We start from the raw sequence: 26,896 nt of genomic DNA, 5'->3' as shown, positions 1-26,896 counted from the left end.
ATAACCAACAGTGCAGGAAGTCTGTGATTTCTTAACTTACTCAACCCATACAGCCCAAAGATGCCAGTTTTGAGAGCATTCTGATGCATTTGTTTTCTACAAGAACAGATGATCACTCGGGTATGAGGGACTGGCGATAAGTACCATAATGCGTTTTGCACAATTTCTTAATACCACCAATTCTGGAGAGGTGCCTGGGCACCCTGCTAAGGCTGGATGGCCTATATTTTTTTCAGGGTCTTTGTTTGTCACACCTATGTAATACTTTTCTTTCATGGCTATAGAAAGATCCTGTGAAGAAGGACAGAGGGAGCCCTGAAGGTGGGCAGCAGGCCTGTGCCACCCGGCCCCTCCAGGAAAAGGCGCTGGTTGGCGTTATGCATTCTGTAGTGCCCTTGTTCCCAGAGTTCCTCTCAGGCCATGGCAAACGTTGGGCTGAGTGGGCCTCCAGCTCTTGCCTCTGACCAACCAGTGCATAGGTAAGTGATCACGTTGCTAGGCACAATGGAAGTTGTTGGTGTGCATAGTGGTTCCCGTTTGCCTGTCAGAATGGACAAAAGAAAAGCAATGGCCAATCCCATGGGACATCAGACACACCACCTTTGAATCTGCTTCTGAGATGAGATCAAGGAAAAATCTTTTGCAGAGAAATACCAAGGCCTGCTGCTGCCAAGAGGGCTGGCCTTGGGGAAGCAGGTGGAGGACAAATCCCTGGCCCAAGGGGACACAGCCTCCTGGGAAAACCCCTGAGGGTAGGCTGTCGCCAAGATGTTCCTCAGGGCTGCAGACACCCTCAAAGGTCTCTTCTGGAGGGTAGGCCTGCCGAGCAGTTACAAGTTCCACTTAGTGCTGCTTTGTAAACCAGGGCCAGCCTCTGCTTTGGCTCCATCTGCCCAGAGACCCTTCCATCAGATCAAAGCTTCTCAGATGTTTCTTCCCAAAGCACAGAGTGGGCCGTGTTTCTATACACTAAAGAACCAGGGCAGAGTCCCGCTGCAAACGCTGCCAGGCAGAGTAAACTGGAAGGGCTTCTCCCACCACATCTAGCTAACACTGTCACTGCTTGAGCCCTGAGGACAAACTACAGGCTTGGCGATTGTTCCAGATAGACACAGACCAAGAGATACTAAAGTGGCCACCCTCTGGCAGGCCCAGATGGAGAAATTACTCCAACGACCATGCTAGGAGGGAACGACCATGCTAGGAGGGTCAAGAGAACTAAGTTTCTAGGAGATCCTGTCTGGCCTTCAGACACAGCATCTTCAGCTCTGGAGGTTGTTCCCTCTAGGTTGGAGGAAGCCCACAAAGAAGGCTTTGCTGGCAAAGAGTTGGGCCTGGGGTGAGACTGTCCCCCTCAATCCCCCAACTCTGGAGAGTGTGAGCAGAGCTTGGCATAGCAAGCCCAGGGCTGAGGTCTTCCAGTGAGGAGGGCAGACTGTGGCTTTGTTTTGTTGATTTTGGTTTCCTAAGTCAGTAGGTCTGAAATTACAGTAGAAGCATTACAACTCGACAGAATATGGGGCTCCAGATTTCCCAGAAATGAAGCCAAAAACAACATAAAAAGGGGCACAACAGGGATTCTCAGGAAATATCTACTTAACCACTGGGTGCGTGGCACGCTTTATTTCTATAAAACTATTACAAAATATTCAAAAATACATTTTAGTAAATGTACAGCAGTTGTTTCTCAGTTTATTAATGCAAAAACATCCTTGTTTTTCTCTGTACAAACTACAGGCTCCATCCTTGTGGGCTCACCGCTATGTGCACTTTTAAAAAATATTATTTTCTAATAAATTCTTTGAAGTTAAAAATAACAGAGTTCTTCCAGTCTGTCAAAAGAAAAAAAGTGTGTATGTGTGCGTTAACAGTCTTAGTTTCCAAGAACATGACCAAAGTGGCGGTTACAAAGCAAATACATACCTAGAAGGCAGTACAGAAGACGGCTGTTACATTGGAAAATAGTTAAATTAAAATAATATATTTTCATATTTTACACTATTTCAAAAAATGAAATGTCATTCAGTTAAGTATTGATCTCTCAAAAATCTAATTTACAATTCTGTGTATAAAAATATAATTTGTGGACCCCCATGGAGCAGGTTCTAGTTTACACTTGCGGAAAAGCAGGAGCAGAGCAGGCGAGGAATGCGGAGTTTTGCCTTCTGACACGCAGGACAAGGGACATGTAGAAAAATAGACTTTCAGCAGGTTGCTTGGCCTCACAAAATAATCTTTCCCCCACTGTGAGTACAGTTCACACGATAATAAATTATCCAAGACACAAACTAGTTAAGGCTCTTGAAGGTCCGTTCATATTATTTAAAACATCTATTCATACGAAACAAATAAATAGCCAGGGGAGGAGAAAAATAACCCAAACAAGACAATAACGAAAAAATTAAAAAAAAATATTTAAACTAAACACAACAACAGAACTCCCCGGGGTCTTTGCTTCCTTATAGTCTACTTTGGACTGTCCTACTTTTTATTGTTATTATTATTATTATTATTATTAATTATTCTTATAATTAAAAGTCTCCTTCCGTGCGCTTTCCCGGTTGCTTATCTGGCAGTCGCTTCCCGCCCCGCCCGCCCCCACGCCCCCTGCCCGGTCCCGTCGGACTTCAGCTGGACTTGACTGCCATTCCCAAGGGATGCAGGGTCTCGCTGTCCAACAGCCAGGTGCCAATGTGGTACAGCAGCTGCGAGTACCAGTGGATGCCCGCAGCCGGCCCTGCGCCCCTCGCTTCCGCTACAGATTGCGGGGCAGGGATGCTGCCCCCGCCCCCGCCGTCCGTGCGGGCGGGTGCCAGCGCGGCCAGCAGCGCGTGCGCCAGGCGGAAGGGCGCGAAGGCCCGGTGTGCCCAGCTGTGCTCCTCGATGACTGCGTAGCACGAGGCGAGCACCCGGTTGATGAGAATGGTGCCGTGCGCCGTGAGCGGCGCGTACGCACCCGCCGCCTCCTCTCGTAGCGTTACGCTGTGCACCGCGGCGGGCAGCAGCCGGCGGTCCCCGCCGCGTTCAGCCACCACGTACACGCGCTGCCCCGGACGCACGCGGCTGGCGAAGAGTGGGCTCGGTCCCGGAGTGGGCCCGGAGTCGTTGTGCGGCGCCACGAAGAGCAGGTGCGCGGCGGTGAGCAGCAGACGCTCCCGCGGCTCCCGCGTCTCGATCACGTAGAAGACCTTCTTGGCACCTTCGTCGCGGTCCAGGAAGGTGAGGAAGTCGCTGTACAGCAGCCGGCCCTGGTCGTCAGCCGCCAGCACGCGGTCCCCGGGACTTAGATCCTTCACTAACTTGGTGCCACCCTGCTCCAGGTGCACTGTGGCTGATCCCGGGAAGCAGCCGCCAGATTTGGCCGCCACGGAGTTCTCTGCGGGGTAGAGAGAGACCCAAGGTTCAGTGCCAAAGGAGACAGGTACGCCTAGTGCGAATACGTGCGTGTATGCGTGACGGCGCACGTTCAGGTCCCACTCGGCTGGACCAGGGGCGCGCGCTTGGGGGCGGAGAGGCAGGGGTGGGGGTGGGGGTAGATCTAGACTGGTCCAGAGCAGGCCGCCCTATGCCAACAATCCCAGCGCTCTAGTGGCTAAATTCACAGTCAGGCGCATTCCTGAATGACCCTCCAAGATTGCTCCCACACCGGTAAAATTTAGCCGGCTGTTTGCTCCAAGAGGCAGGGGACACTCCCAGCCTTTCTCCTGCCTCGGGCCCTGTCTTCCCCCTCCCCTCCTATGCACCCAGCCTCGCCGCGAACCCAGAAGGATATTTACTCTCCACTTGGATTCCTGAGGAAGCCTCCTTGAGCTCGCACGGGCGCCAGGCGCACTTTCCTCTTTCCCGCCCGGACAGCAGGGCGCTGCGCCTCCCTGTGCGCAGTGCTTTGAGGCTGTGCGGCGGGAACCCTGGCTGCCCCCGCCTCCGGCCTCCTCAGTGAGGGCCTTGGTGTTGGTCGGTGGATGACCAGGGAGCGGAGATCGAAAAATAGCAGTAGTCGTTGTAGCAACTGGACAAACATTCCAGAGGCTTGCCCGAGGTGTGAAAGCCCGAGACTTGTGTGGATTTTCTAATTAAAATCCAATAAAGAGCCTGGTATTGTCATTGTGATTTGTGGGATAAATAGGAGACAGCCTTGGAAGAGGGGACACTTCCAGACCCCCACCCCCATTCTCAGCTCACTCTGCAGCTCGCTGGCGGCCCCCTCCCTATTTGCTCAGGTGCAAACCCCTCCCCCTCGTGCAGTTCACACACAGGGACTCTCCAGAAGCCCGGGCCTCACAAGGCACTATTTGCACAGCCCGGCCTCTTTTCCAAGCACTCGAGATGTGTATTTGAATTTTAAATGGCCAGGCCTGCTAGGAGCGCTGGAAGCGCGGGTTCTCAAGGCCCCTTGACTACCCGCTTTACCCAGCCCTCCGTAGCTCTCGGAGGTTCACTGTCCCAGAGGACAATAATTAAGGATAGGGCGGAGCGCGGGGGGCCAGGGAGGCGGGGGGAGGTCCCAGTCTCTTTGCATTCCAATCTCCAGGATCATGCTTTTGGCAAATAGAGATTGCCAGAAAGAATCTTCCTGCTGGAATTACAGAAGGCTTTTAATCTTCTCATCGTTTTCCCTGGCATGAAGTGCGGGGCTGGCCATTGGAAGCACTCGGTAGCTCCCCGGAATGCGACCCGGGGCTCTAGCGAGCCGGAGTAGTCGTCGAGTCGCACGACCCCGCTTGACACACAAGGCGCGGCGCCCCAGCCCGCGTGTGTAGAATGCCAATGAGCTGCCCTCCCAGGCCGGGGTCTGCACTGCCTTCGGGACCCTCCGGGCTGGATTACCGCTGCTCATTTGTGAGGAGATCCCCTAGGGACTCCTGCCAGAGGGACTCCGCGAACAGGGGTGGCAGGGAAGCCTTGTGTGTTCAGCGCAGCCTTAACACCCAGGGAAGGGCTTACTTAGGGCCTGGGCCCTCCAACTGTATTTCCCGCCCCCAGACTAATAGGAGCTCCGGGGCCAGGGTCCTGCAAGGAGCCTGGTGAGGTGGAACTCCCGAAGCCAACACCTTCCTACAGGACTTCCCATCGCCACTCCTGTGCACCCTCACCAACTATTGCTGCCACTTAGTGTTTCTTGACGTTTAAATTATTTCCAACTAACATGTGTCAGTAAAATACGGTTTTGGAAACTTGGGAAGCTTAGGTGGGGGTGGGTCTCGGGAAGGACAGAGCTCTATGGAAAGTCACCGTGAGCCGCCTGTCCGCGAACACAATTCACAGAGGCACGTGCGCTGGCTGCCTGCCTCCCTAGCTGTACCTCCCCCCCAACAGCGTGTGGCGTTGCAGGCCCAGGGAACTCCGCCTCGTGCCGGCTGGGGGCAGCTGCTCCAGCGGATCGCCTTCCGCAGTTCTGCCAGGGACTTTCTGAATCCCAGCTGGGCTCCTAATAAGAACGGATGCTTCTAGGCTTGCGGTCTCCCGACGTTGGAAGTAAAGAGTTTATTACCTCCCACCAGGCCTTTCCCAGCACAGGCTTAGCGAGTGAGTTAAGTTAGTTTAAAATCCACAGACTCCCAGCGGGGAGGAGCCAGTGCCCGGGTTTATGTCCTGGACAGACCCTTCTGCCCATGGGGGAGGGAGAGGGGGTGGCAGTGGGTTCTTAAGCCCTAAATGAGAGAAGAGATCAAGGAGAGCTCTGTAATCACCAGGAGGACCCCCTTCCACAATGCTCTCTGATACCCTCTGTCTCTAGTACCTGAAACAGGGGGCTCTGGAAAGCACCCAGATATGCTGGCATGTAGCCTAAAAGGTTGCAGAAGTACCCGACTGGGGAGGGGTCACAGGCTATGATTTTCAAGAGCATTCCTCCCTTTTCTTGACTCTCCCTTCTGCCCTGTGTTTTTCCAGACCTTCTGGTGGGAAGGGTGGGAGGTGGAGGGTGATGGAGAAAAGCCACGAAGAGGAGGCTAACTTACCTGCTTTCACAGAGCAGTGGATGTGAGCTTTGGATTCATAGTAGACCCAGTCGAAGCCTGCCTCCACAGCCAGGCGAGCCAGCATGCCATACTTGCTGCGGTCCCTGTCAGACGTGGTGATGTCCACTGCTCGACCCTCATAGTGTAGAGACTCCTCTGAATGATGGCCGTCCTCATCCCAGCCCTCAGTCACTCGAAGCTTCACTCCAGGCCACTGGTTCATCACGGAGATGGCCAAGGCATTTAACTTGTCTTTGCACCTCTGTGGGGAGAAGGGAGAAACCCTAAGTGGCAGACACAGTCGTTGGTGGTTTCTCCACCAACCACAGGTCCAGGACGCAGGGGTTGAGTGAATGAGGACATGGGGGTGGGGGCATGGCAGCTGCCGGAGGGGCAGGTTTTCCCAGGAACCAACTGACAGCCTGTCTCGAACTCAGAAACAGTAGCACCATGGCCTGAGAAACAAGAACCATTTGAGATTCCAGATGCGCTTTGGTGAGACAGGACTCCTGGCATACTTTAGGGGTTAGAAGTCCTGTGTTATTTTGGAGGTCAGGCCTTCCCTATACCTGCTGGGCCTGAGGAAATCCATAGCAACGCTGAGGGGTGGGCAGTGGGCCAAGGACAAGCAAGCAGGTGAATGCTGGTGTCCAGCATAGGCAGGGCAGAGGACAAACATTCTTGGTCTAGGCAGCCACATTCTTTCCTGCAAGGAGCTCCTCTCTGCCAGGCTGGTCTGTGGCCTGATTGTGTTCCTGTTTTCTTTGACCAGTTCTCTTCCTCCCCTCTTGTTTTCTTGGCCCTGCACAGAATGGTGTCCGGCAAGTTTGAAGAGCAAACTTAACAAGTGGATGGGGGTGGGGTGGGAAAGGTAGGGGGATGGGGAGCCAGCAAGGCCCAAGGCTTCTGAGCCCTGCCCAAGAGAGGGTCTTCTGTGAAACTCTCCTTACCCTGCCTCCTCCCTTGCAGGGCACAGTTGAACTGGGGATAGTGGAGGCACTGTTGGGTCACACGCTAAGGCAAAGATATCCTAAAGAGGGGAGTCCAGTGTCTGTGTGCTGGGTGGCTAACTCAGTGCTTGGAATTTTATGCTGCTGCTGGTGGCATACTGGCTTGGGGAGGTGTGAGTGGAGTTAACATGGTAAGGGCACATTACCCAGAGAACTGGACCCCCGTGGTGGCAGGAATAATTTCTGCAGAGGGTAAGACTGACAACCCATGATCCTTCAGGCTGAGAGGATAGCTAGCAGGCTACAGGGATGGGAGAGTGGCCCCTAGATGACAGGGCTCTAGATGTAGCCAGGGAGACTCTTGCAAAAGATTGTTGCCCAGTCTTTCATGAACAGAGAAATGTGTGTGCATCAGGAAAAGGCGTGTATTTGGCAACAATGAGGCCCAGGAGTATGGTTGTAGAGTTCAAAGCACAGCACATGGGAGGGATGCAGTAACAACAGGTCCGCTCTGGTAAGTTTCTGGACCTGCGAACAGTTTTCTTAAGGAGAAAAGTCCGAAAGACAGAGTTGGAGTTCAATCTTGGGGACTGAATCTGTTTTATATGAAAATCAGTCCTGGAGCCAGAGTCAGTTTAGTACCGAGAATCAAAGTCGCTGCGCGCAGGCGCACACCGTGCTACGTTCTGCTTATCTCCTCCTTTATTCCAACCTGCACTCCACTCGCTCCCTTCTTTCTAGGGGGGTGGGAATGGGGGGAAGCTTGTGATGTGGCCTTAACAAGCTTCCCATTCGGCAGTAGGGGAGAGCGAGGGTACGATGGACAGGGCTCTGGAGCCCAGTATCCTGAGCTGCGCCACCAGGGTAGACACAGAGGACCCAGGCAAAGAGCTTTGGGTCGAGACAGTCCCTAGACTCGGAGAGGCCAACTCTGATGGTCCCTGAGTTGGCACCGGTGCCTCAGAACCCTCCCGGACACCAGGCCCAGCGCAACTCAGCAGGGAGATGCCGGGTACTCCCCCGCCCGCTCTGGGAGGGAATGTCGGCAAAGCCGGGAAGCTCAGCCCGGTTATTAATTCATTGGGTCGTGTGCCGCTAATCAAGCCCGACTCTGTGCAGCCACCGTGAAGCCCAGCAGGGTCACTGGGGCCCAGCTTTGTGTCTGCAAGAGGCCAAGTTGTTCCTGAAGCCTCCAGCTCGCCTCCCGGATCTGCACACCAGCGCAGTCCAGGAGCTCAGAGCAGGGACTGTCACGTCCAAAGGTGGGCTTCCCACATTGTGAGGGAGGTGGCGTCTCACTTCAAGAGAGACTCCACTCTCTAAACACACCTTACTTCACTCTTCTCCTAACTGGGGGGCGGGGACAGACCCTACTCTTCAAAGCAGAAAACTATTCTTCAAACCCACACCTGGCCTCCTTTTCCTGGCTAACTCCTAAGCACGTAGGAAATTATTCAACCTGGCTCTTCAGGTGGTTCCCCCCACTTCAGCCGGCAGATCCTGCAGATCAGGCCCTTGCTGCCTCCCACCCCAGACCCCTGGCCGCGGGCACAACAGCCTGGCACTCTCTGGGGCTTGGACTGCTTTAGGAGAGTGTCTGTCTGCGCTTCCCTCTCCGGAGTTAATATTAACCAGGAGCTCCTGCGATCCAGAACTGCTCAGAAAGTTCCACTGGGGACGGTCCTGCCATGGTTGAGGGACTTGGGCTCAGTCACTTTAGAGAGACAGACTGGGAGGCAGGAGAGACTGAAGAGAGGGGACCTCGGCCCGAACCAAGTGGTTGTTAAAGGGGGGATGGGTGGGTGGAAGGGGCGGATGGCAGGTTCCCCGGAGATTCCCTGGCTTCACCCCTTCACCTCTAGTCCTGCCTTCTCGCCACCTCCTTCCTTCCCATTCCCTCTTATCTCTGCCAACCCGGAATAAGAACCAGCGAGGGTTGTACCAAGGGGAACTTCCTAGACTGCCACCTTTACAGCCACCCTCATTTTGGGGGATCTTTGCAGGGTGGGTGAGAAGATCCTGGCCTGGCCTTCCCCACCCCCACTTTTGCTGTCTCTACCACCTCTTTTTGTGTTGGGAACCAGAATGACCACTGCCCAAGGGAGAAAAGTATTTGTTTTCGTTTCCTTCGTCTAAAGGAACTTGACAGAAGGTCAGAAGTTCAAATACTGCTCGCGCGCGCACGAGGCGGCGGCGAGAGTGATCCGTTGTAGGGAGGCTAAGCTCCGGGTCCCTGACTGGAAGGGTGGCGTGAGGGAAAGGACTTAATTGGGGATCTCCGTTTAGGGCGCTGAGGCCGAGGGGCCGCGAGGGTGGCGGGGTTGCAGTCCAGGTCAGACCCGCGGGGCTCCCTGCCTTGCGACTTCTCGCGGCTCAACCCCTGCCTGCGCGCCCTAGAGAGTGAGCGCGCTCGGAGCCCTGCGCTCGGGCCCGGCGCACTCCGCGCCTGCAGGGTCAGGGACAAGCCGCCGGAGCTCAACCCCCGCGCGCTGAAACCCTAGCCTCGGGATCGATAGCGCAGGAGTAAGCCGGGCTGAAAGGCGTCTACCAAGGCTCGGCGCTCTCCCAGCTCTGCGACACGCAGAGGCCCGGCGGGCCGGACTAGGGAGCGGGCCAGCCGAGGACCCCCTTGCAGACCCATCCGAGATGAGGACCCTGCGTGTCCACGACAGGCCTCTTTGCATTGGTAATCTTTTCTCTGATCGCACCTTCCCAAGGACCTCCTTATCCTGAGATGCCCCCCCCCCCTCGGGAGGGGAGGCGAATAGGGTAGCCAGGGGATGGGTGCCCGGGGCCAGCGGGAGAACTCGCTCTTGCAAGCCGGACCAGTCGGGCGCCCCGCGGTCCGCGCAGAGTTAACTGGCTCGCGCAGCTCCCCGACTCCCGCGCGCGCGCGCGCCCCCACACTCGCGGTCCAGATTTAAGGTGGTCGGGAGCAGATGAGGGAGATGGAGAGAGAATGGCCCTGTACTCAGCCTCCACGACTTCCTTTTGCTCCAGCTCTGGCCTGCCACCCTAAGACTAGTCTCCTAGGCTTCCCACACAGCAGGTACCCGGTGGCGAGCTGCGCGTCGCGTCGCGTCGCGTCGCGCGGGCTGTTCCACTCTTGTTTTCTCCAGCCCCCGCCCCCTGCACTTGCGCCCCGCCAGCGCCGCCCCTCCAGCCGCTTGACGCACCTAGCCCTAAAGGTAGGACTTGAATATTTTAATAGGGCAGTAAAAAGGATGCTGACCTATATTTGCAAGGAAACCCATTTCCAGCTCCAGTCATACGTGCATGGAGTTTCAGAAAGTCTCGGTTTGGCTGGAAGATTGGTAGCCTAGAAATCTCAAAGGAGGTGGGATGGGAAGAGAGGCTTTGCCTTCCGTCTATCCACCCTGGTCGCCGAATATTTATTCGCGTCTAATTCTTATGCAAGCAGGTTGAAAATTAAAGGGATTGCAAAGCCAGCAAGTTCCAAGTCCCTCCCCTAAGGTACCGCGGGCTCTGGAGAACTGAGGAGCATCCTTAAAGAAATATCAATACATTCTCGACCGGCACAATTGAGGACGACGGGATCGCAGTCAGGCTACGCGAGACAGTGGGGACAAGACGGGCGACTCTGGAGCTTCTGCCTTTTGTCACAATTGCCCTCTCCTCAGCTTTCCCAGTTACAGTTCTTTGGTAGTGGTGGGGTAAAGGGTGGGGTGGTCTTGGGAGAAAAACACAGAGAAGGGAAAGGTGGGAGCTAGGGGCTGGAAATGCTCCCGGCTATGTTTGCAGTGACCTGGAGGCCCCTTGAAGTGTACAGGGCATCCCCACTCCCTCCATTTTCTGTCTCCACTTGAAAAGGGCAGACACCCACAGAGTGAAGGTCTTTCCAAGTTTCAGGGTAGAATACAGGTAGTTAGAGGAGGTCGTCCCGCGAGACTAACTAAATGAGACTAATAAGATAGAAAACCCCATCTTCTGGTGCTCCATTCCACCAAACCCTAAACTTCCTGCTGGACCCTTCACCTCCTTTCTCCTCCCGGAAGAGGAGTGCTAGGTGGGCAGGTGGGTGGGGAAGGAGAGAGCAAGCCGCCTTTCTACCTGCCCAAAGAGCAAACAGAGCAGGGCTGACTGCTTGGTCACACGCACCCCCCCTCCAGGGAAGGAACCCGTTTCCCACCCGCAATGGGTCTCTACCTGAGTCATCAGCCGGTCTGCTCCAGTGTTTTCCTCATCCTTAAATATGATGTCGGGGTTGTAATTGGGGGTGAGTTCCTTAAATCGTTCGGAGTTTCTTGTGATCTTCCCTTCATATCGGCCGCTGGCCCCTAGGGTCTTCTCGGCTACGTTGGGGATAAACTGCTTGTAGGCTAAAGGGGTCAGCTTTTTGGGGTGCCGCCTCTTTCCAAACCCCCTGCCGGGCCCACAGGCCAGTCCGGGGCACACCAGCAGCGAGGAAGCAAGGGCCACCAGAAAACATCTGGCCAGCAGCAGCAGCATCTCGTCCGCGGAACCTGAGGACTTGCGAGCCGTCCCCGCGCCGGTCTGTGCGCGAGCTGGTACGCGCGGGTGTGTGCGTGTGCGCTCCTCCTTGCGCTCGGCTCTCCCTTCCTCGCTCGGCTCGTTCGTTCCCTCTGGCGCTGCCTGGCTCTTTCTCTTCCTATATAACCTTGCCTGCTGTTGCTGCAGGGGACTTGTCTCCGATCCCCACCCAGACAGGGGCTGCGATGGCAGGCTGCCGGTCGCTGGTAACGGAACACATCGGAGTTGGGTCTCGAGACGGCAATTAAAAGACAAAAAGAGCCTGATTTTAAATGGTAGCAAGGCTGGAGAGCTTGTGAGACAGGCTGCCTTTCGCACTATATTATAGCTGGCAGGGGCGCATCTGATTGGCCAAGCCGCACAAGCTTGTCTTCAGATGTTAACCCTGAGAAAGACTACATTTCTCCCCCCTCTGGCTGCTGTGGCTTTATTTTCACCTGAAGGCTTCTAGTTTGAAAAAAGGAAAGAAAAGAAAAGAAAAGTCTTTACTAAGGTAAAGGTGGGTGCGAGGGAGGAGGCCTGTTTATTGGAATAATACCCCGCACTGCCTGCTTTGTGTTCACGGCTGCTTCCCCCTTACTTTCTCTAAATGGTAGATGCTTTGGTTAAAGCCAGCATAAGTTTTTAAAGGACAGTACAGATGCTTCCCCCCCTACAAGCTTCGACCATCGAAGGCAAAGCTGCCTCCCTCCTATTTACCTTGTTTACACCCTATCCCCAGATGTGAGTGAGCAGGATAGATATCCCAGGGTTGTGGAAACACCTCACCCAGCATCTCCTGAATAGTTAGCATCTTTGGAGAGAGGATAATCACAAGTGACCACGACCTAAAGAGTTGCTGTTTTAAGTGCTCTAAAATACTGTCCTTCATCATGCCTCACAGACTGCACCACACTCAAGCCACTGCAGGTGGATGCATCCGAGCTGAGGGGCAGGTCCAGAATGTCTGCAGGGTGCAGTGGGTGGGGTACATGTGCTGCACCTCAGTACTGGGGGTGGGGGTTGCTGTGTGCTTGGCAGGTGGAGGCAACCGAGAGTGGGCAAGGTGGCACACACGAGCCACCCCCACAATCAATCCAGCAAAGTGCAGGCTGGGGTACGTTGAATGTGGAATTCAGTCTCCTTACCACAGTTGTATTTCACCGGAGCTTGGCAAGCTAGTCTTCAAGGGCAGAAGCTGGCCAGGTGTAGGGCCTGCAGACTGAAGATCTTAGGGATCTAGGGGACAGTGTTCTGACCACAAGAGGCATCTTAGAAGAGGATATGCTTTCTAGAGGTCAATACTGTCAGAATGTCCAACCCTCTCTCTTTTTCAGGAAAAAGAAAAATTTCAAGAAAAGTCTTAAGCCAGAAAAATAGACCGTGAAACTCCCTGTTTTTATAGATGATGGGATTCTGCTCTGGCCTTTCTCCCTTCCCACTCACAGGCAAGATTCCTCTAGGATGAGCAGTAGAGGTGAGCTATTCATGAGGAATGGAGTACCTACTCAGGGATCGAGTCCTCCAGTGTTGTCCCATGGGACCAGCCTCTGGCTCCTGATCCTGTCCCAGTGCAAGCTCAACCTTCAGTGGGGTGTTTCAGAGGTTCCCTTTGCTTAGAACCTTGGTTGCTTTTGAGTTGGTGTGAGGAGAGGAAAGTGCTTGCTACTCCCTAGGATGAGTCTCAACTGGCAGGAGGGCAGAACCTCACTGTCCCAGGGTGGGAAGGGGTTGACTAAAGCTCTCACACCTGCCCTCTCTGGAGTTCTCTATCCTTTGATTTATGAGGACCAAGTGCAGATTCTTAGTGGGAGTTGGTCCCAGCTTCGTGTAGGCCAAATAAGAGCCAGTCTCTCCAGCCTTTAAGTACCAGGGGTGGGGGGGCAACCGGGAAAAATATATACAAAAGGGACCCAGTGTTCTTGCCCCAGGAGGGCGGGTCTGCATGGCATGTAGCTGTAATATTACTAGCTGGTGCTGGGCCTGAGAAGACCTGAGCATCCTGGAGCCCCATCTTGCCTCCCTCTCTTCTTGTTCTCTGTGCATGCTGACCAGCACTCTCTTCTTGATGTCTTTGGATATAGACTGGTGCATGGATCCTGCACCAGCTCTCCTCGGCATCAGATGGATAAGCGGATGAGATTTGAAGACAAACCCCTAAACTGCCTGCGTTCCATGTGGGCACAACTGGCCTAGGAGTGCCCAGACATAGTCAGCTCCCTCTTGGCTGTGGGGAAGGAGGTGACTTGGTTATGCTCTGGCCTATTGTCTGCCCCCACTCCATCTCTAGGGACAAGAGATGCTAGTTCCAGGAGAGTCTGGCAAGGGCTGGCCTTCCTGGAACCTGGGAGGATCTTTAGAAGGAAAATGAAGGGTTATTTGCTAAACCCTGTTGTTTTTTTCCTTGTACCTAGGGGCAGCTTGCTTCTTGCTCCAGGCTGCAGACCGTTTGGATAAAAAGCAATCACCGTTCATATTTGTTGTCTTGAGAATGAGACCAGGAGCCTGGCCACAGGGGAGTGGGGTGGGGGGACATGTGGCCTTTCTTCTCTGCCTCCTTCCCGGTGAATCCCTCCCACTCCCCACTTCCCAGACACCAGACACTTGCTGCCTTCCACCTCCAGACACCAGATGGCTCCCTCTCTTTGCTCTCCCCTCTAGACCATTTGGGCCCCTCCCTGTGCCTGCAAGAGGTTCCAGAGTCCAGCCTCTGCCTGGTGGGGCCAGCCATCCCCTCAACTCCCAGGGGCTACTTTTCATTCGTCTAGCTCTTCCTCCTGCTGGGCTTCGGCAGGCTCTTACCCTTCGAGCACCTTTCCATCCTTCACTCTGAGGAGCACTGGCCAATCTTTGTGTCTGCCCCACCCCCCAAGAGGCAGTGTCCTGGGCATGGCCCCCTCCCCCTTCCAGCCCCTGCCGCTAGATGGCGTCCTCACTCTGCCTTCAACTCTGGCCTGCCGGGTTGGGGAAATTCTGCAGTCTCCAGTTGGAAAGTCCTGGAAGCAGGACTAGGCTCTTTGGCTCCTCCTCTGTTCTCTGCCACCTGTCTTTCCTTCCCAACCCTTACTTCCCTTTCCACAGTTTCCACAGTTTGAGCTAGGGATCCCAGCCCAGTCCGTGCCTCCTGGCCTCTTCTCTTTTCCTGTTTTCTCTCCCAGTTGACTTCTCTTTCTTTGACAGCTCTGTCACCATCTCATTCTGCCCAATCACACAGTTACGTCTCATTTTCCTCCTGAATTTTTTTCAGTTTTGGCAAATAGAGTTTTACCTGCTCCAGTTTGTTCTCTGGGGCGAAAGCTAGGGGAGAGGAAAATTCTACAGTCAAGGAGATACCTACAGTCTGGGAAAGCTGCTTTGGTGCTAATGGTCAGAGAATCACATGCTATATCATACTTTGTCTACGCCCTGTCCATCCTTCAGTGGGTTCTGTGTAAGGTGTAAGCCATGACTGTTTCATTTTGGGTCCAAATAGGCCTCAGCTCTCTGAGCCTTTAGAGTCTCCAAATGGTTTCTGGTCCACTACAGAGCCACCAGGTACATTTGTGACTTGGAAAGAGGATGTAGGCAGGTGGCCTGCTGTATGGCCTAGAGGACCAAGGGATGGGTCTGGATGTCATAACCAGTTCTTCTGACCCCAGTTTGGGCATTTCTTTACCACAGCTGCTGTGGTACTCCAAAATGCCATCACCTCTTTCCCTCCGGTCTTGTAGCTGCTGAAGCACAGAGGCCCCTGGGAAAGGTAAGACATTAAGCCTAAACATTAGAATCACTTGGGGAGCCAACAGCTACAGGGCCTCGTTCACAAACAATCACATCAGCGTTTCTGCTTTGCTGACTCCCTTGATGGGAATCCCCAAGGCTTGGGACGGGGAGAGGAACCACCTGGCTGTAGGTTTCAGCTGGACCGTCCCTGGGGATGTTCTCCAGTGCCTTCAGGATGCTCCTGGGTCCCTAGACACACTGTTCTATGGCCACTCCTGGCTTGGAACAGCACACATGGGTTCATAGGACAGGACAAAAGACTGGAAGTAAGCTTCCGAGGTTCTTATTTTTTCTAGAGCAGGTATAGTGAGGGGCCAGTGTGTGGGTGAGGAGGTATTAAATCGGGAAGTTTGGGGTGTACAGCAAAAGCCAGGACAGAAGGCAGGAAGCTGTGACAGCCACTTTGTCCAGGTTTGTATGCTCAGATGCATCAGGGCATAGGAAGGGGTCTCTAGCTTTGGATGTCCTTCACACTGGGAAATGGGGAGGCAGAGACCATTATACCCTTTTCTTTTTCTGATTTATGGAGCTTCACTACCTGCTTTGATCCTCTCTGGCCAGAGCTCTTGTCAGACAGGCCAACCAATAGAGTATTACGTCATTTAGGTGTCTTCTGTCCAGAAAGAAGGGAGCAGAAGGGCTGGATGCTGATGTATGGAGTTGATATAGGGCCAATGTATGGGAAAGGGCACCCAGATTCATCTGGCCTGGCAGTGAGTGCCATGATGTGTCACAGAGACTTATTCTCTGCCCATTCATCCTGCTTAGCTCCAGGCTGTAGAGGGACATTGGCCCCAGAGCCACCATGGCTCCTACTGTGTCTGGAATCTGTACCAGCTGTAATGTAGACTCCTAATGTGCTGGTTGGATATTCGTCAACTTGACACAAACCTACACATATCTGGGAAGAGAGATACTCGACTGAGGAATTGAGAGTGGCCTGTGGGCAGGGCTACGGCATGTTTTCTTGACTGACCATTGGCTTGGGAGGGTCACCCTTATTGTGGACAGTCCTAACTCTGGGCTGGTAGTCCTGGGGGTATAAGAAAGCAGGCTGATCAAGCCATGGTGAGCCAGCCAGTAAGTAGCACCCCTCCATGGCCTCTGTTTTAATCTTTCTTCAGGGTTTCTGCCTTGACTTTCCCTAGTGAAGCACTGTGCCGTGTAGGTGTGGGCCAAATAAGCTCCTCCATCTTCTAGGTTGAGTTTGGTTCTGGTTGTTTATCATGGTAACGGAGAAGCACACTAGGACACCTAGTCTTTCTAGAAAGTCTTTGGAACTCTGTGTACTCACTGAGATCTCTGACATGGTGCTGTGGAAAGAGAGGCTCAGACCTGTGTGTGACTGAAGGGGCTCCAGCAAGTCCTCTCCCCTTCCCCTCCGACTGGGAGCTCTTCCAGTGCTCAGTCCAGAAAGCTGTGACCCTAAGCTCAGGAGAAGCTGCTGGCCCAGGCCACAGCCACTTTTTAGGGGAGGAGTCTAAGCCCCAACCTCCTTCTACACTGGACACAGAAGACCACACAGCCCCCTCTGACCTCCCACGGGCTGGCTCCTGAACAGCCTGACCTCCCCATGTGGGGACCAGCTGCTGTCCATATCTCCTGTGGCCTGGGCATGGGCTGTGTTCCAGCTGCAGGGTCCAGCTAGAGCCTGGGGCAGGAGCAGTAGCTCCAGGAGCTCCAGGTGCATCAATCCATCTCATGCTTTTGAAGAACAAGTCTTTTCTGCTGTCTTCAGAGGGACCCTACCATTCTCCTTTGAAGCCAAGCCAAGAGCATGAAGCGGTGAAGCTTACGGTTCATGCCTGCTGTGGTATAGAGAAGAGGAGAAAAAGGGCTGGCAGGACGGAGCCAGGTGGGTACGGAGGGTAAGAAGGTGAGGAAAGGGAACTGGGTGAGGTGGGAAGCAGGACACAAAGGGAAGCCAGGGATGTTCAGCAAACACTTGGGTTGTCCAATGTTAGCCAAGCTTCTAGGACCCAACTCACTCAACGAGCTTCTTAGCCTGTAATATTCTCATAGACCCTTTCTCTAGGAGGCTTCAGGCGACCAGGAAACCAGGTGGACGGGTACGGACTGCTTCTTCCTCTGCGGCAGGAGGGTTTTGCAGAGGATTCTGCTGGTTGAGAAGTGGTCACTCACTCCAGAAAGAACCGCTTCCATCAGATGCTGTGCAGCTCTGCTGAGTGTTGTGCCAGCCTCAAGAGTCATGTCACGGTGGCCACCCGGATCCTGGGACTGGGACTGGAGGCTGGACAACAGCAGGGCGCTGCAGAAGATTGCTTTCTCCGAAGAGAGGACATCTCTTCCCCTCTGTCTCTCACCCCACCCTTCAGTGACCAGGGGATTTCACCTCTTTGGGGGCTGGGTTCTTCATTTTTGACTGTCCTACACAGAGAGGGTCTCCAGGCCTGAAGTCACATGTCACCTAGAACTCAGGTTAGCAAAGCTTCCTTGCTCAGTGTTGCACGTTGTCTTTCAGTTAGACTTGCACTGAATTTCAGTTTACCAACACGAACAACCCCACTGAGGAAACGAGCACAGAGTTTGTATATTCTGTCCTATCCCGCAGAGAATCTATGGCAGGAACATCAGCAATAGCAGTCCCCGAGCCCCAGAGCCTGTCATACATCTCCAGCTTATGATCTGTGGGGCCCATGGCTGTATCAGCAGAGGGGAAGCAAGGAATGGAAGCAGAAAAGGAAGCATGAACGTGCACTTGTAAAGATAAGGCACAGAGGAATGTGTGCATCTTGGGGCTCAGGTAAAAAGTGGTCCAGAATCAGAGATGCTGAGGAGAAAACTAGGGGTGTCTGAGAGTGGTTCTCCTCAGCTGCTCTGTCCTGTCGCTTCTTGCATTGGGCACACAGGGTCACTATTCTCTCTCCGAGACTCCATCCTTACCATTGCCCTGGAGGGGCATGTTTCCTCACAAAGAAAGGTGACCTCACCCACGGGCACCAAGCCATGTGTGATCCGTGTGCCCCTGATGCTGACTTTAGCCCTGGCCCCTCAACCACCTCCCTTCTTGTCTGATGTAAGAGTGTTTCCAAGAAGAATACTGTGTGCCCGATAGACACTGTGGGTTCAGGACTAGGCATGTCCACGTTGAATTTTTGTGATGCTTTAACCAGGAACGGAGGGCTCTTGCTGCTGTCCTCAGAGGTTAGCTTGTTTTGAGGGCTCCAGCTTCTCTGTGGTGGCCTGGATGGGCATCGTGGTTACAAAGGAGAGATTTGTAGATGTTGCTTCTGGTTCCTTTTCATGTTGCTGGGATGAAGTGCTACGGCAAAACAACTTGAAGGAGTTGCTCTTGATTCACAATAGGGAAGTCCTCAGAGCAGAGTAGGTGGCAACGGGCCAAACCGCATTTTCAGTCAGGAAGCAGAGAGATGAGCGCTGTTGCCAGGTTCACTGGCTTCCATTTATGCATTGCAGGGCTTAAGCCCAGGGAATGGTCCCATGTATGGTGGGAAGATCTTCTTATCTCAACTAATCTAGCAAACAAGTCATCCACTATAGACATGCCCAGAGAGCCTTGGTCAGGGTTCCTCAGTGGTTGTCACATCAGGACAGCGAGTGTCAAGTCCTATGGTCTTTGGTTGGTACTTCTTATGGCCAGGGTTCCATGTATCATGTACCTGCTGCTATGGAGAATGGACAGGGAACCTGGTGATGGTCCCTGTGGCTAAGGTGCTCCTCTCTCCATTGTAACGTTAAAGCTTTGGCAGAGTTCAGTTTTCAGATTATTCTTAGATTATTGGTGTGTGAGATTCAGGTGACATGTATCTTCAAGCAGGTGTTGTGACTGCTCAGGGCTGAGTCTATGTCAGTTCCTCTTGAGGCAAGTTGCTTCTGTCTGTGAGTCTGGCAGCTGGTTCCTACATGCTCAGTATTGAGTGCTTGGGTAGCCTTACTACATGCTTGTGTGCCTGTGTGCCTGGTCTATATGCTATGTGCAGTGGGCAGCTTAAAACAAGAGTCTTAAAGAGTGGACACGAAAAGCATGTGACTTGCTGGTGGGGTTTGTTTTGTTCGAAGGACTGAGCTGTGCCATAGTTTTGTTTTGGTATCTGAGATGGCACTCAACTCAAATGGCAGAAACCTTGGCCCCTACTTGACAGTCTGTAGAATACCTTCTCACTGGGCCCCCAGCATCTCTGGTGTCAGGGAAAGTGCGAAACCATGTACATCTCATAGCTGCCATTGAAGAATTTCCAGAAAGATTTCCAGTTAGAGAACCAGGATCAGACCTGGAAGGATTTCCTTTGGCTCCAGGTTGATGTAAAAATGAGTCCAGGAACCTCATTCTAAGCTTTTGATTAACTTCAATGGGAAGATTCTAGATTCTACATCCTTGACCTTTGCAGATGGAGACCTGCTCATGCTTGGGGAGCCCTCTGTCTTTGCCGTGGCTATCTTGGGCAGGAGTCATTCCTAGTGCATTGTGTCTGCACTTTCGCCTGCTGCCCTGCATGAGGCTTCCAGCCCTGCCACTGTCTGCTGCCATTCCCTGTGGTGCCAGACATTGAGCTTCTTGTACGTGGACTGCGTACCAGTGGCCTGTGTTGTTTCTTATAGCCAAGTGCTCTCCTGGGAGCTGAACTCTGACATCAAGACTGTGTCAGCACACCTCTGCACTTCTAGAAGGGTCTGTTGGTCTCATTCATCTAAGTTCCTAGCTAAGATGATGTTCAATAAATATTGATCACTGGATGAAAGTTTCTTATCAGTGCAGCACACTCTAGTGGTTTCTATTTGGAAAGGAATTCAACAAAAATAAACTAAGAAAACCAGTTTGGTTTCACTGTGAGGCCAAAGGCAGCTCATAGTAGGATGAGCCAACTGACTTTGGAGAGGCCATTTCTTTAGCTTGGCTAAGAAGAACATTCAATGAAACTTGAGTTTCTCTCAACAATTCTACTTCCTGTCTTTCTCATCCTGTTTGAAGAGTAAATAAGATAAACCATTGTCGGCCATCATGTAGTGGATCCAACTCTTTAGAAAGTACTCTCCTACTTTGTTCCCCCTTTTTCTTTTTTCCTGAGAGAGTCTCACTAGGTAGACCTGACTGGTCTGGAACTATGTATATCAGGTTAACCTCAAATTCCTGTTACTTTTTCGGGGCACAGACACATGTGGCTGCTTTATGCATAAGACCCCCGTAGTGACCTAGCACCGCCGACAGGCAGCACAACTCATAACTGAGTTTCCGGATGGCATCGGGTCCCCTAGGTAACACTTCCAGGTGGTACAGCAGCCACCATGGTCTCCAAAAGACAGGAATCGTGGCTGGATTCTTAGCTTAGTCTCTGCTTTAGGGGTCCAGGGAGATCCTCTTCTCTGCCTTGGAATGGGGGTCTCAGTGAGCTGTGCCATCCGTAACTTTGTAACTCTCCTAACCTATGGCTTGACCTTCCAGGAGGTCCCAGCTTCTAGTTCAGGCACTGTCCAGCACTCACTCAAAGCCATTTCCTTCCCCTCTAAGGACTGCTATGAACTGACTCCCTTGGAGGGAGCTGGCTCTTTCTACCAGCAGCCTCTTCATAGCAGGAGGAGACTCCTCAGAGCCTGTTCCCTGGAAAGTGCCTGGTGCCACTTTTTCACAGATGGGAGGGCTGGGGAGCCTAGACAGCATCTCACTGGGGGAGGGCAGGATGCCAAGAGAGACCCAGAGGTATGAGGAGGAGCCAAACTCCACTTCTCCTCTGGCCTTTTCAGTGTGAGGTGGCTTGCCCCAAAGTACACAGACCCTTAGATGAATCCAGCTCTCTGTTTGAGTGGCACCCAGACAAAGCCTGCCCTGGGGATGCTGCTCCGCTCCCTCCCACCATGGTAACTCTGGCATTCACTGGACCATGGGAGCAGGCCAAGTATGCGTGTGATTGTCTCGATTCTCTTGTTTCTTCACATTGGCAGACGGTGTTTGAATGTTGCGTACATGTTTTTCTTTCTCATCCTGACATATTTATACCCTAGTTTTGTTTTGTTGTATTTGGCCCGGTGGAGAAGGGATGTGTGTGGGAGGTGACAGAGTGGCCGGGACACCCTTTGTATTAGATTTGTTGTGAATGCCCATCTAAGGATCTTAGAATTTGATCACAGAAGGAAGGGACTTGGAAGCATTCTTAAAACTGCATGCCAATGTAATCGCACGGCATTTTGATCCAGCTATTAATGAATCAAATGAAGCAGGTATAAAGGCTTCACATACCTCAGGCAACAGTTCCATAAAGGAGGAAGTAAAACACATAATTAGGCAAATCAAATAAGGCACGGAAACAGCTTTCAAATATTTAGTCACATGTCATTTCCCATTAGTTTACTGTGTGCTTAAATGAGCCTGTGGTTTTATGGCCTGGTTAAGAAGAGCGGCAACTGCAGACGCATGGCTTTCAAAGGTGGCTTCCTCACACCTCAGGGTGTGGAGCAGGGCCGGTTATACCTAACTGAAGGGGAGAAAGAGAATAGGCCTTTCCAAGGATGGCCTGGAGAATGCCAGCGTCACATAAACATCAGTTCATGAGGCTGCAGCTAGAGGGGTCTCTGGGGCACACCCTCCATCCCATTTCTGTGAGGTGGATGGTCTTTTGAACAATTACGGAACTTTTGTTCAAATCTGCTGCATTGTGACAACTATTGGTCATCCTATCGGTCGCCTTTCTTTGTATAAATAATCAATTCTAATCAGTAATTGCATCTGGGCAACAGTTCAACTCTGCTGTCATCTTTTGGCTCCCAGCACCATGACTCTGAGGGCAGCAATACACTTTACTAGAATGGTACTCAAGGCCAGACAGCATTTATTCTTATGTTTAACCATCTGGTTAACACACTGTAGCTTCAACTCCATCTCCACTGTACGGAAAAGAAAGGCGGATACAAGGCAGAATCTTTAGAATGATGACTCCATGAGCTCCCAGAGAGGGGGTACCGACCACCTCTCTTAGTTTTCATAACTGCAACCTGGGATTATTGAAGAGACTTCTTGGGCAAGTTTCTTCTCTCTCTTTCTCTCTCTCCCCTTCTCTCTCTCTCTCTCTCTCTCTCTCTCTCTCTCTCTCTCCCTCCCTCCCTCCCTCTCTCCTTCCTTCCCTCCCTCCCTCTCTCCTTCCTTGCTAAGGTGTTTGATCCTGAACAGAAGGGAGGACTGAGGGATAAAAAATAGCTGTTAAGTCAAAGACAAACCCAAAAACTTCTGCAAAGAGCTTTCAAACCCAAGGCCTTATCTGCACGAATGAGTATCAGGTGGGAAGGGAACTCGGCCAAGGCAAACAGGTGTGGATGCAAAGCCAGCATTAGCTAGGGCAATGGTGAACCTCACTCCTTTGCTCTGAGCCTTGACACTGCGATGCAGATCAGCCTACTAATGGACTTGTATGCTAGACTTACCTGTGGGGTTGCTGTCTAATTTGGCTTTATACTTTCTTAAATTTTATGGTTAAAGGTCCAATCATCTGATTTATTGAGTAAGTTGTTCTCGGGCACCTTAGCTAGATTTAACCTTATGTTACACAACTCTAATCCCAACTACTGCTAAGGTTGTGGCAGGACAGTAAATTTAAGGCCACCTGAGCTACAAAGTTAATCCAAGGTCAGCAAGAAAAACTTAGTGAGACCCGCTCTCCAAAAATGCTAAGGAAGGCTTGGTGGTGGACAACCCGCCTAGCATGCACACGGCCAAGTAGCAGAGAAAAGAAAAATAAGCTTAATGAAAATGAAGGCTGTCCGTTCTTAACTGTCACCCAAGGTTTGGGCAGGAGCACTGGGGCGCCACGGACTACAGAACCACAGGAGCTGGTTTAAATCAGATATGACTGCCACATGCTTTTAGGGGTATTTTAAGTGTGACAATGTCCCCTCTTCCACACACCCCCTCACTTTCTCCCTCCTCCTTTCCTCTCTTCCTCCCTCTCAAGATGGAGAAGAAAAACAATTCCATTGTTTCATTAGAGAAAAAATGGCATTTGCTCCTGGTACAAAAGTTTGTGGGAGATGTGCTGTGAAGGAATAAGAACCCTATTAAAATATTTATAAATCGAAACAACCTCAGAAGCCACATGCTCTATTAGGCCTCTCAGTGTTCTGTTCTGAAAGCCAGATAAATCATCATTTGGAGAGCAAGGATGAAAAATCCAAACAGACACAGAGCTCCGAGGGCTTCAGTAAGAGGAGGCCATCCAGGCAGGGCCATGGATAGCCCAGCAAGCCTTGGCACTTCTGACTCATCAAAAAAGGAGAAAGAGGGGGAAATGTGTGTGCTTTGTGCCTCCAAAGAGCATCAGGAGGCAACTAGTTGTCTGCTATGGGCTTCTGATCCATTACAGGGGAGTGGAGGTTGTCTGAACTGAGCCCAGTTGGGTGGACATGGCACAGGGTACGGAGCTCCCACCTAGACCAGATACCACTCTGGCCCCATGTTGGCTCCTTTCAACCACCCCATGGGGTTTGGAGGGAGACTAGAATTTCTGGGTGTCCAGAAGCCTGCATGCTCACAGGTATAGCTGTTGTTGCCTATTCACACAATCAGTTAGTCCACTGCTCCTGATACTGAGGCAATGCCAACTCCATCCTTTAGTGCAAACACGAGGCCCATCCTGTGCAGATCCCAAGAACAGACTGCTTGCTTCTTAATGGCAGGGAGCCAGAGGCTGAGCATCATACCATACCATACAGTGCCTACACATGTATCATACAGTATGCACGTGCACACACACATGCACTCACGCACGCATGCACACGGAGCCAATGGCCTCTACAGTCTTAGGCAAATGTCGTCGTCTTCTTCTTCTTCTTCCTCCTCCTCCTCCTCCTTCTCCTTCTGATTTGGACACATGGGTGGTATAGGTCACTTTATTCTGCTTGGAGTCAGTACTAGGACCTTCTTGTCTCCTTAGCAGCAGCAGCCAAGCTCTGCTTAGGGCTTCATACCACTTCAGTGTCACAGACTAGTGTCCACTGCTGCATTCTCTACCCAGCAGAGTCCCTGCTTATGTGTTTGAAAGTTCTATCTCCCTTAGAGGCCATCTAAGGTTTGATTCTCTTACAGGAATACGTCAGACTTTCAGAGAACTATAAGTTACTGTCTAGTATATTTGCAGCCTAGATGATCAGATCTCTATTTGGTCCGATCTTTGGCAAGAATGCTCATCCAAGATCCTGAGGCATTTGCTAACCAGAAGGTGACAGTGGAAGGCCATCCCATTTTTCTGTTTCTTCTGAGTTGTGGGTGTTTAGACTTACTGAGAAAGATGTCAGCTGGGGAGCCATCATGGGACCCAAACTGGAACCAACATAGTGACTCAGCAACTCCACTAGTGAGAAATGAGGTCAGTGAACTTAAGGGATGTATGTCCCGACAGGCTCATCCCAGCAAAGATATGGAGGCAAAGATGTGGAAGTAACTGAATGCCCATAAAGGAAACAGATGGATAAAAATTGGTGTGTACTCACTGTGGGATATTACTCAGCCTTGAAAAAGGAGAAAAGTCCAGACATTTTCAAGAACATAGATAAGCCTAGAAGGCACAATGTGACTGGAAGATGGCCAGACATGCTGGTTTGAACAAGAATGTCACCCAGAGTTTCTGGCATTTGGATACTTGGTCCCCAGTTGGTGGCACTGTTTGGGGGGAAGTTTCAGAGGTGTGACCTCATTGGAAGAAGTGTGACATTGGAGGAAGGCTTTGAGAATTATAAGACTGGAACCATTTCGAATTAGCTCTCTCTTCTCTTTTTGCTTGGGGAGATGTGAGGCTTTAGCTATTCCTTCTGCTGTGACTGTTGTCTGTTGCCACAATTCCCTGCCATGATGGGAACCATAACCCAAATAAATCCTTTCTTCTATAAGCTGCCTTGTTCATGGTGTTTTAGCCCAGCAACAGAAAAGCAACAGATACAGAAGTGGAATCTAAAGCCAGCTGAGTGCACAGCAACAATCACAGAAGGGCGATTGTCAGGGCCTGGGATGGTGACAGAGGTCAAAGGTTACTGCAGCTCTCCTACATGCCGGGGACTATACAGTCAGGAGTAATGTTACATGCTTAAAACTGGCTCAGAGAATCAATCTCAAGTGATCTCAAGACAAGAATAAGAAGCAGGTGAGGGGATGCACGTGTGAATTAATGTTGTGACAGTCATTTTATCTCTCATATATGTAACTGAGCATATAGCTGTGCTTGCTGTGTGCTCACTAAGACCCATATAAAAGCTACACTTAGTGCCAGTGGGCAGGGGAGAGGAGATGAGAGACAGGAGCATCCTGGAACTTGCTGGCCCGTCAGTCTAGCTGAGTATATATATATATATATATATATATATATATATATATATATATATATACATATATATGTATATATATATATACATAGTGAAGAATAACTGAAGAAGACTGATGCTAGCCTCTGGGTCTATGTGGACATACACTACCACATACAAATCACACCAAATGACTGAAGCATGTATAATTTTATTGGCTATCTATATCTCTGTAAGCCTGGAACAAGGAAGGAAGTCCATAGTCCTGGGACCCAGGGCCCTGTAACCTCTTCTTTGTAGGTGCTTAGCTTACCGATGCCTTGTGCCCATCCTTTCTTGAGGAGAGAGGGCATTCTTCCCCTCTTGCTGTCTCGCTTCCAATGCCTCTTGCTGACTGGATACCCTGGGGGCAGCTGCAGGTAACCTTCACAGAAGAGCTGATTGCTGCTGGAATAACTGTCCAGCTCAGTGCCCTGCCCCCCATGATGACCTAAGTCATGCCACCGGGGGCTGGTGCTTTAATAGAACCTCTGTGCATGGTCAGCAGCAGCTCCTGGCACATCCTCCAGGGACTCAGCTCTTGGAGGGATCAATGCTATCCACTGGCTAGGTGACTGCCCTGCAGGTGACCAGGAACAGCATGGGCTTAGACATGGCCCCATCCTTCTCTCAGAGTGGTTGGCTGTATCTGGAGTGAGACTCTGAGTGCTTTGTCTCCTGTGACGTCAACAGCCCTGGAATAACCAGTTGCTGTCCCCTTACCCCAGGCCTGTTGCTCTTATGTGTGATGGTGTGGGTCTCTATGGATGGTGAGTAGGAAGCCAGACCTGGTGAGGCACTGTTTGCCAGACACAAATGGGAGGCTGTGAGCAGGTCCTTAGGGTAAGTTCTGAGGCAGTGGGAGACCCTGGAGGGAGGCTTGGGCTGAACAGCAGTTAGTAGAGGGAGCGTAGGCAGTAGGTCCAGGGAGGTTAAGTCCTGGGCCACATACAGAGCCTGACACTGAGGTGGCTAGGTCAGAGTCTCAGTCCCAGCCTCCATTGTGCAGGCAACGGAGGGAATTGCTGCATGTTGGTTGGGCTGTGAGGCTGGTCGATCTCCAGGTTAGGCTGCTTTGATGTCTGGCTATGACTTGAGTCATTACCAAGTAGTGCTTCACTCAGAAGATGGTGGGTCTCTGGAACACTTTGTCAGACTTGTCCTGAGGCCCTTTTCTGTCCTTCTCCACATGAGAGGCTTCTGCCTTGGTACTTTTGTGCATCTGGCCACCTAAGTTGGGTGTACCCGGCCAGGGACTGGAGCTACTGAAGGGGGACCCCGCTGCTACTCCATTTGTCTTTGCTGTGGCCAGCATGGCACATCTCTGAACCAACAGTGGTCTGATGGTCTTGTGGTCCCTTGTTCTTCAGATAGGTCATCTTTAAAAATGGTAGAAAGTAACAAAAGACGTCAGATCTGTGAGGTACTGAGGACCCA

The 26,896-nt window shown here is 51.9% G+C and overlaps 1 protein-coding gene and 1 long non-coding RNA gene across 12 annotated transcripts in view; one reads left to right on the top strand and one right to left on the bottom strand.

Moving 5' to 3' along the window:
* Nucleotides 1-2,540: 2,540 nt before the first annotated feature.
* On the bottom strand, nt 2,541-11,694 carry Shh (sonic hedgehog signaling molecule). Its single transcript, NM_017221.1, is given in 3 exon segments — nt 2,541-3,376; nt 5,961-6,222; nt 11,078-11,694. Coding segments are annotated over 3 exon segments (1,314 nt in total). The 5' UTR covers nt 11,381-11,694; the 3' UTR covers nt 2,541-2,627.
* Nucleotides 6,863-26,896, top strand: part of LOC102546975 (uncharacterized) — a 39,888-nt gene continuing 19,854 nt past the window's right edge. The window contains exons 1-6 of one of the 11 annotated variants that reach the window (XR_005503380.2): nt 6,867-10,098; nt 10,332-10,573; nt 11,041-11,915; nt 12,739-15,140; nt 16,902-17,018; nt 17,186-26,896. The exon at nt 17,186-26,896 is cut by the window's right edge and continues 19,854 nt beyond it. This is a non-coding gene — a long non-coding RNA (uncharacterized LOC102546975). Of the gene's footprint in view, nt 10,574-11,040; nt 11,916-12,738; nt 15,141-16,901; nt 17,019-17,185 lie in introns of those variants that run through there. The other 10 variants (XR_005503383.2, XR_005503381.2, XR_005503384.2 and 7 more) reach the window with 10 other exon arrangements.

The sequence above is a fragment of the Rattus norvegicus genome, chromosome 4, assembly GCF_036323735.1.
Source record: "Rattus norvegicus strain BN/NHsdMcwi chromosome 4, GRCr8, whole genome shotgun sequence".
Lineage (NCBI taxonomy): Eukaryota > Metazoa > Chordata > Mammalia > Rodentia > Muridae > Rattus > Rattus norvegicus.
Note: the sequence above shows the minus strand (reverse complement) of the source record. Positions and strands in the feature narration are given on the sequence as shown.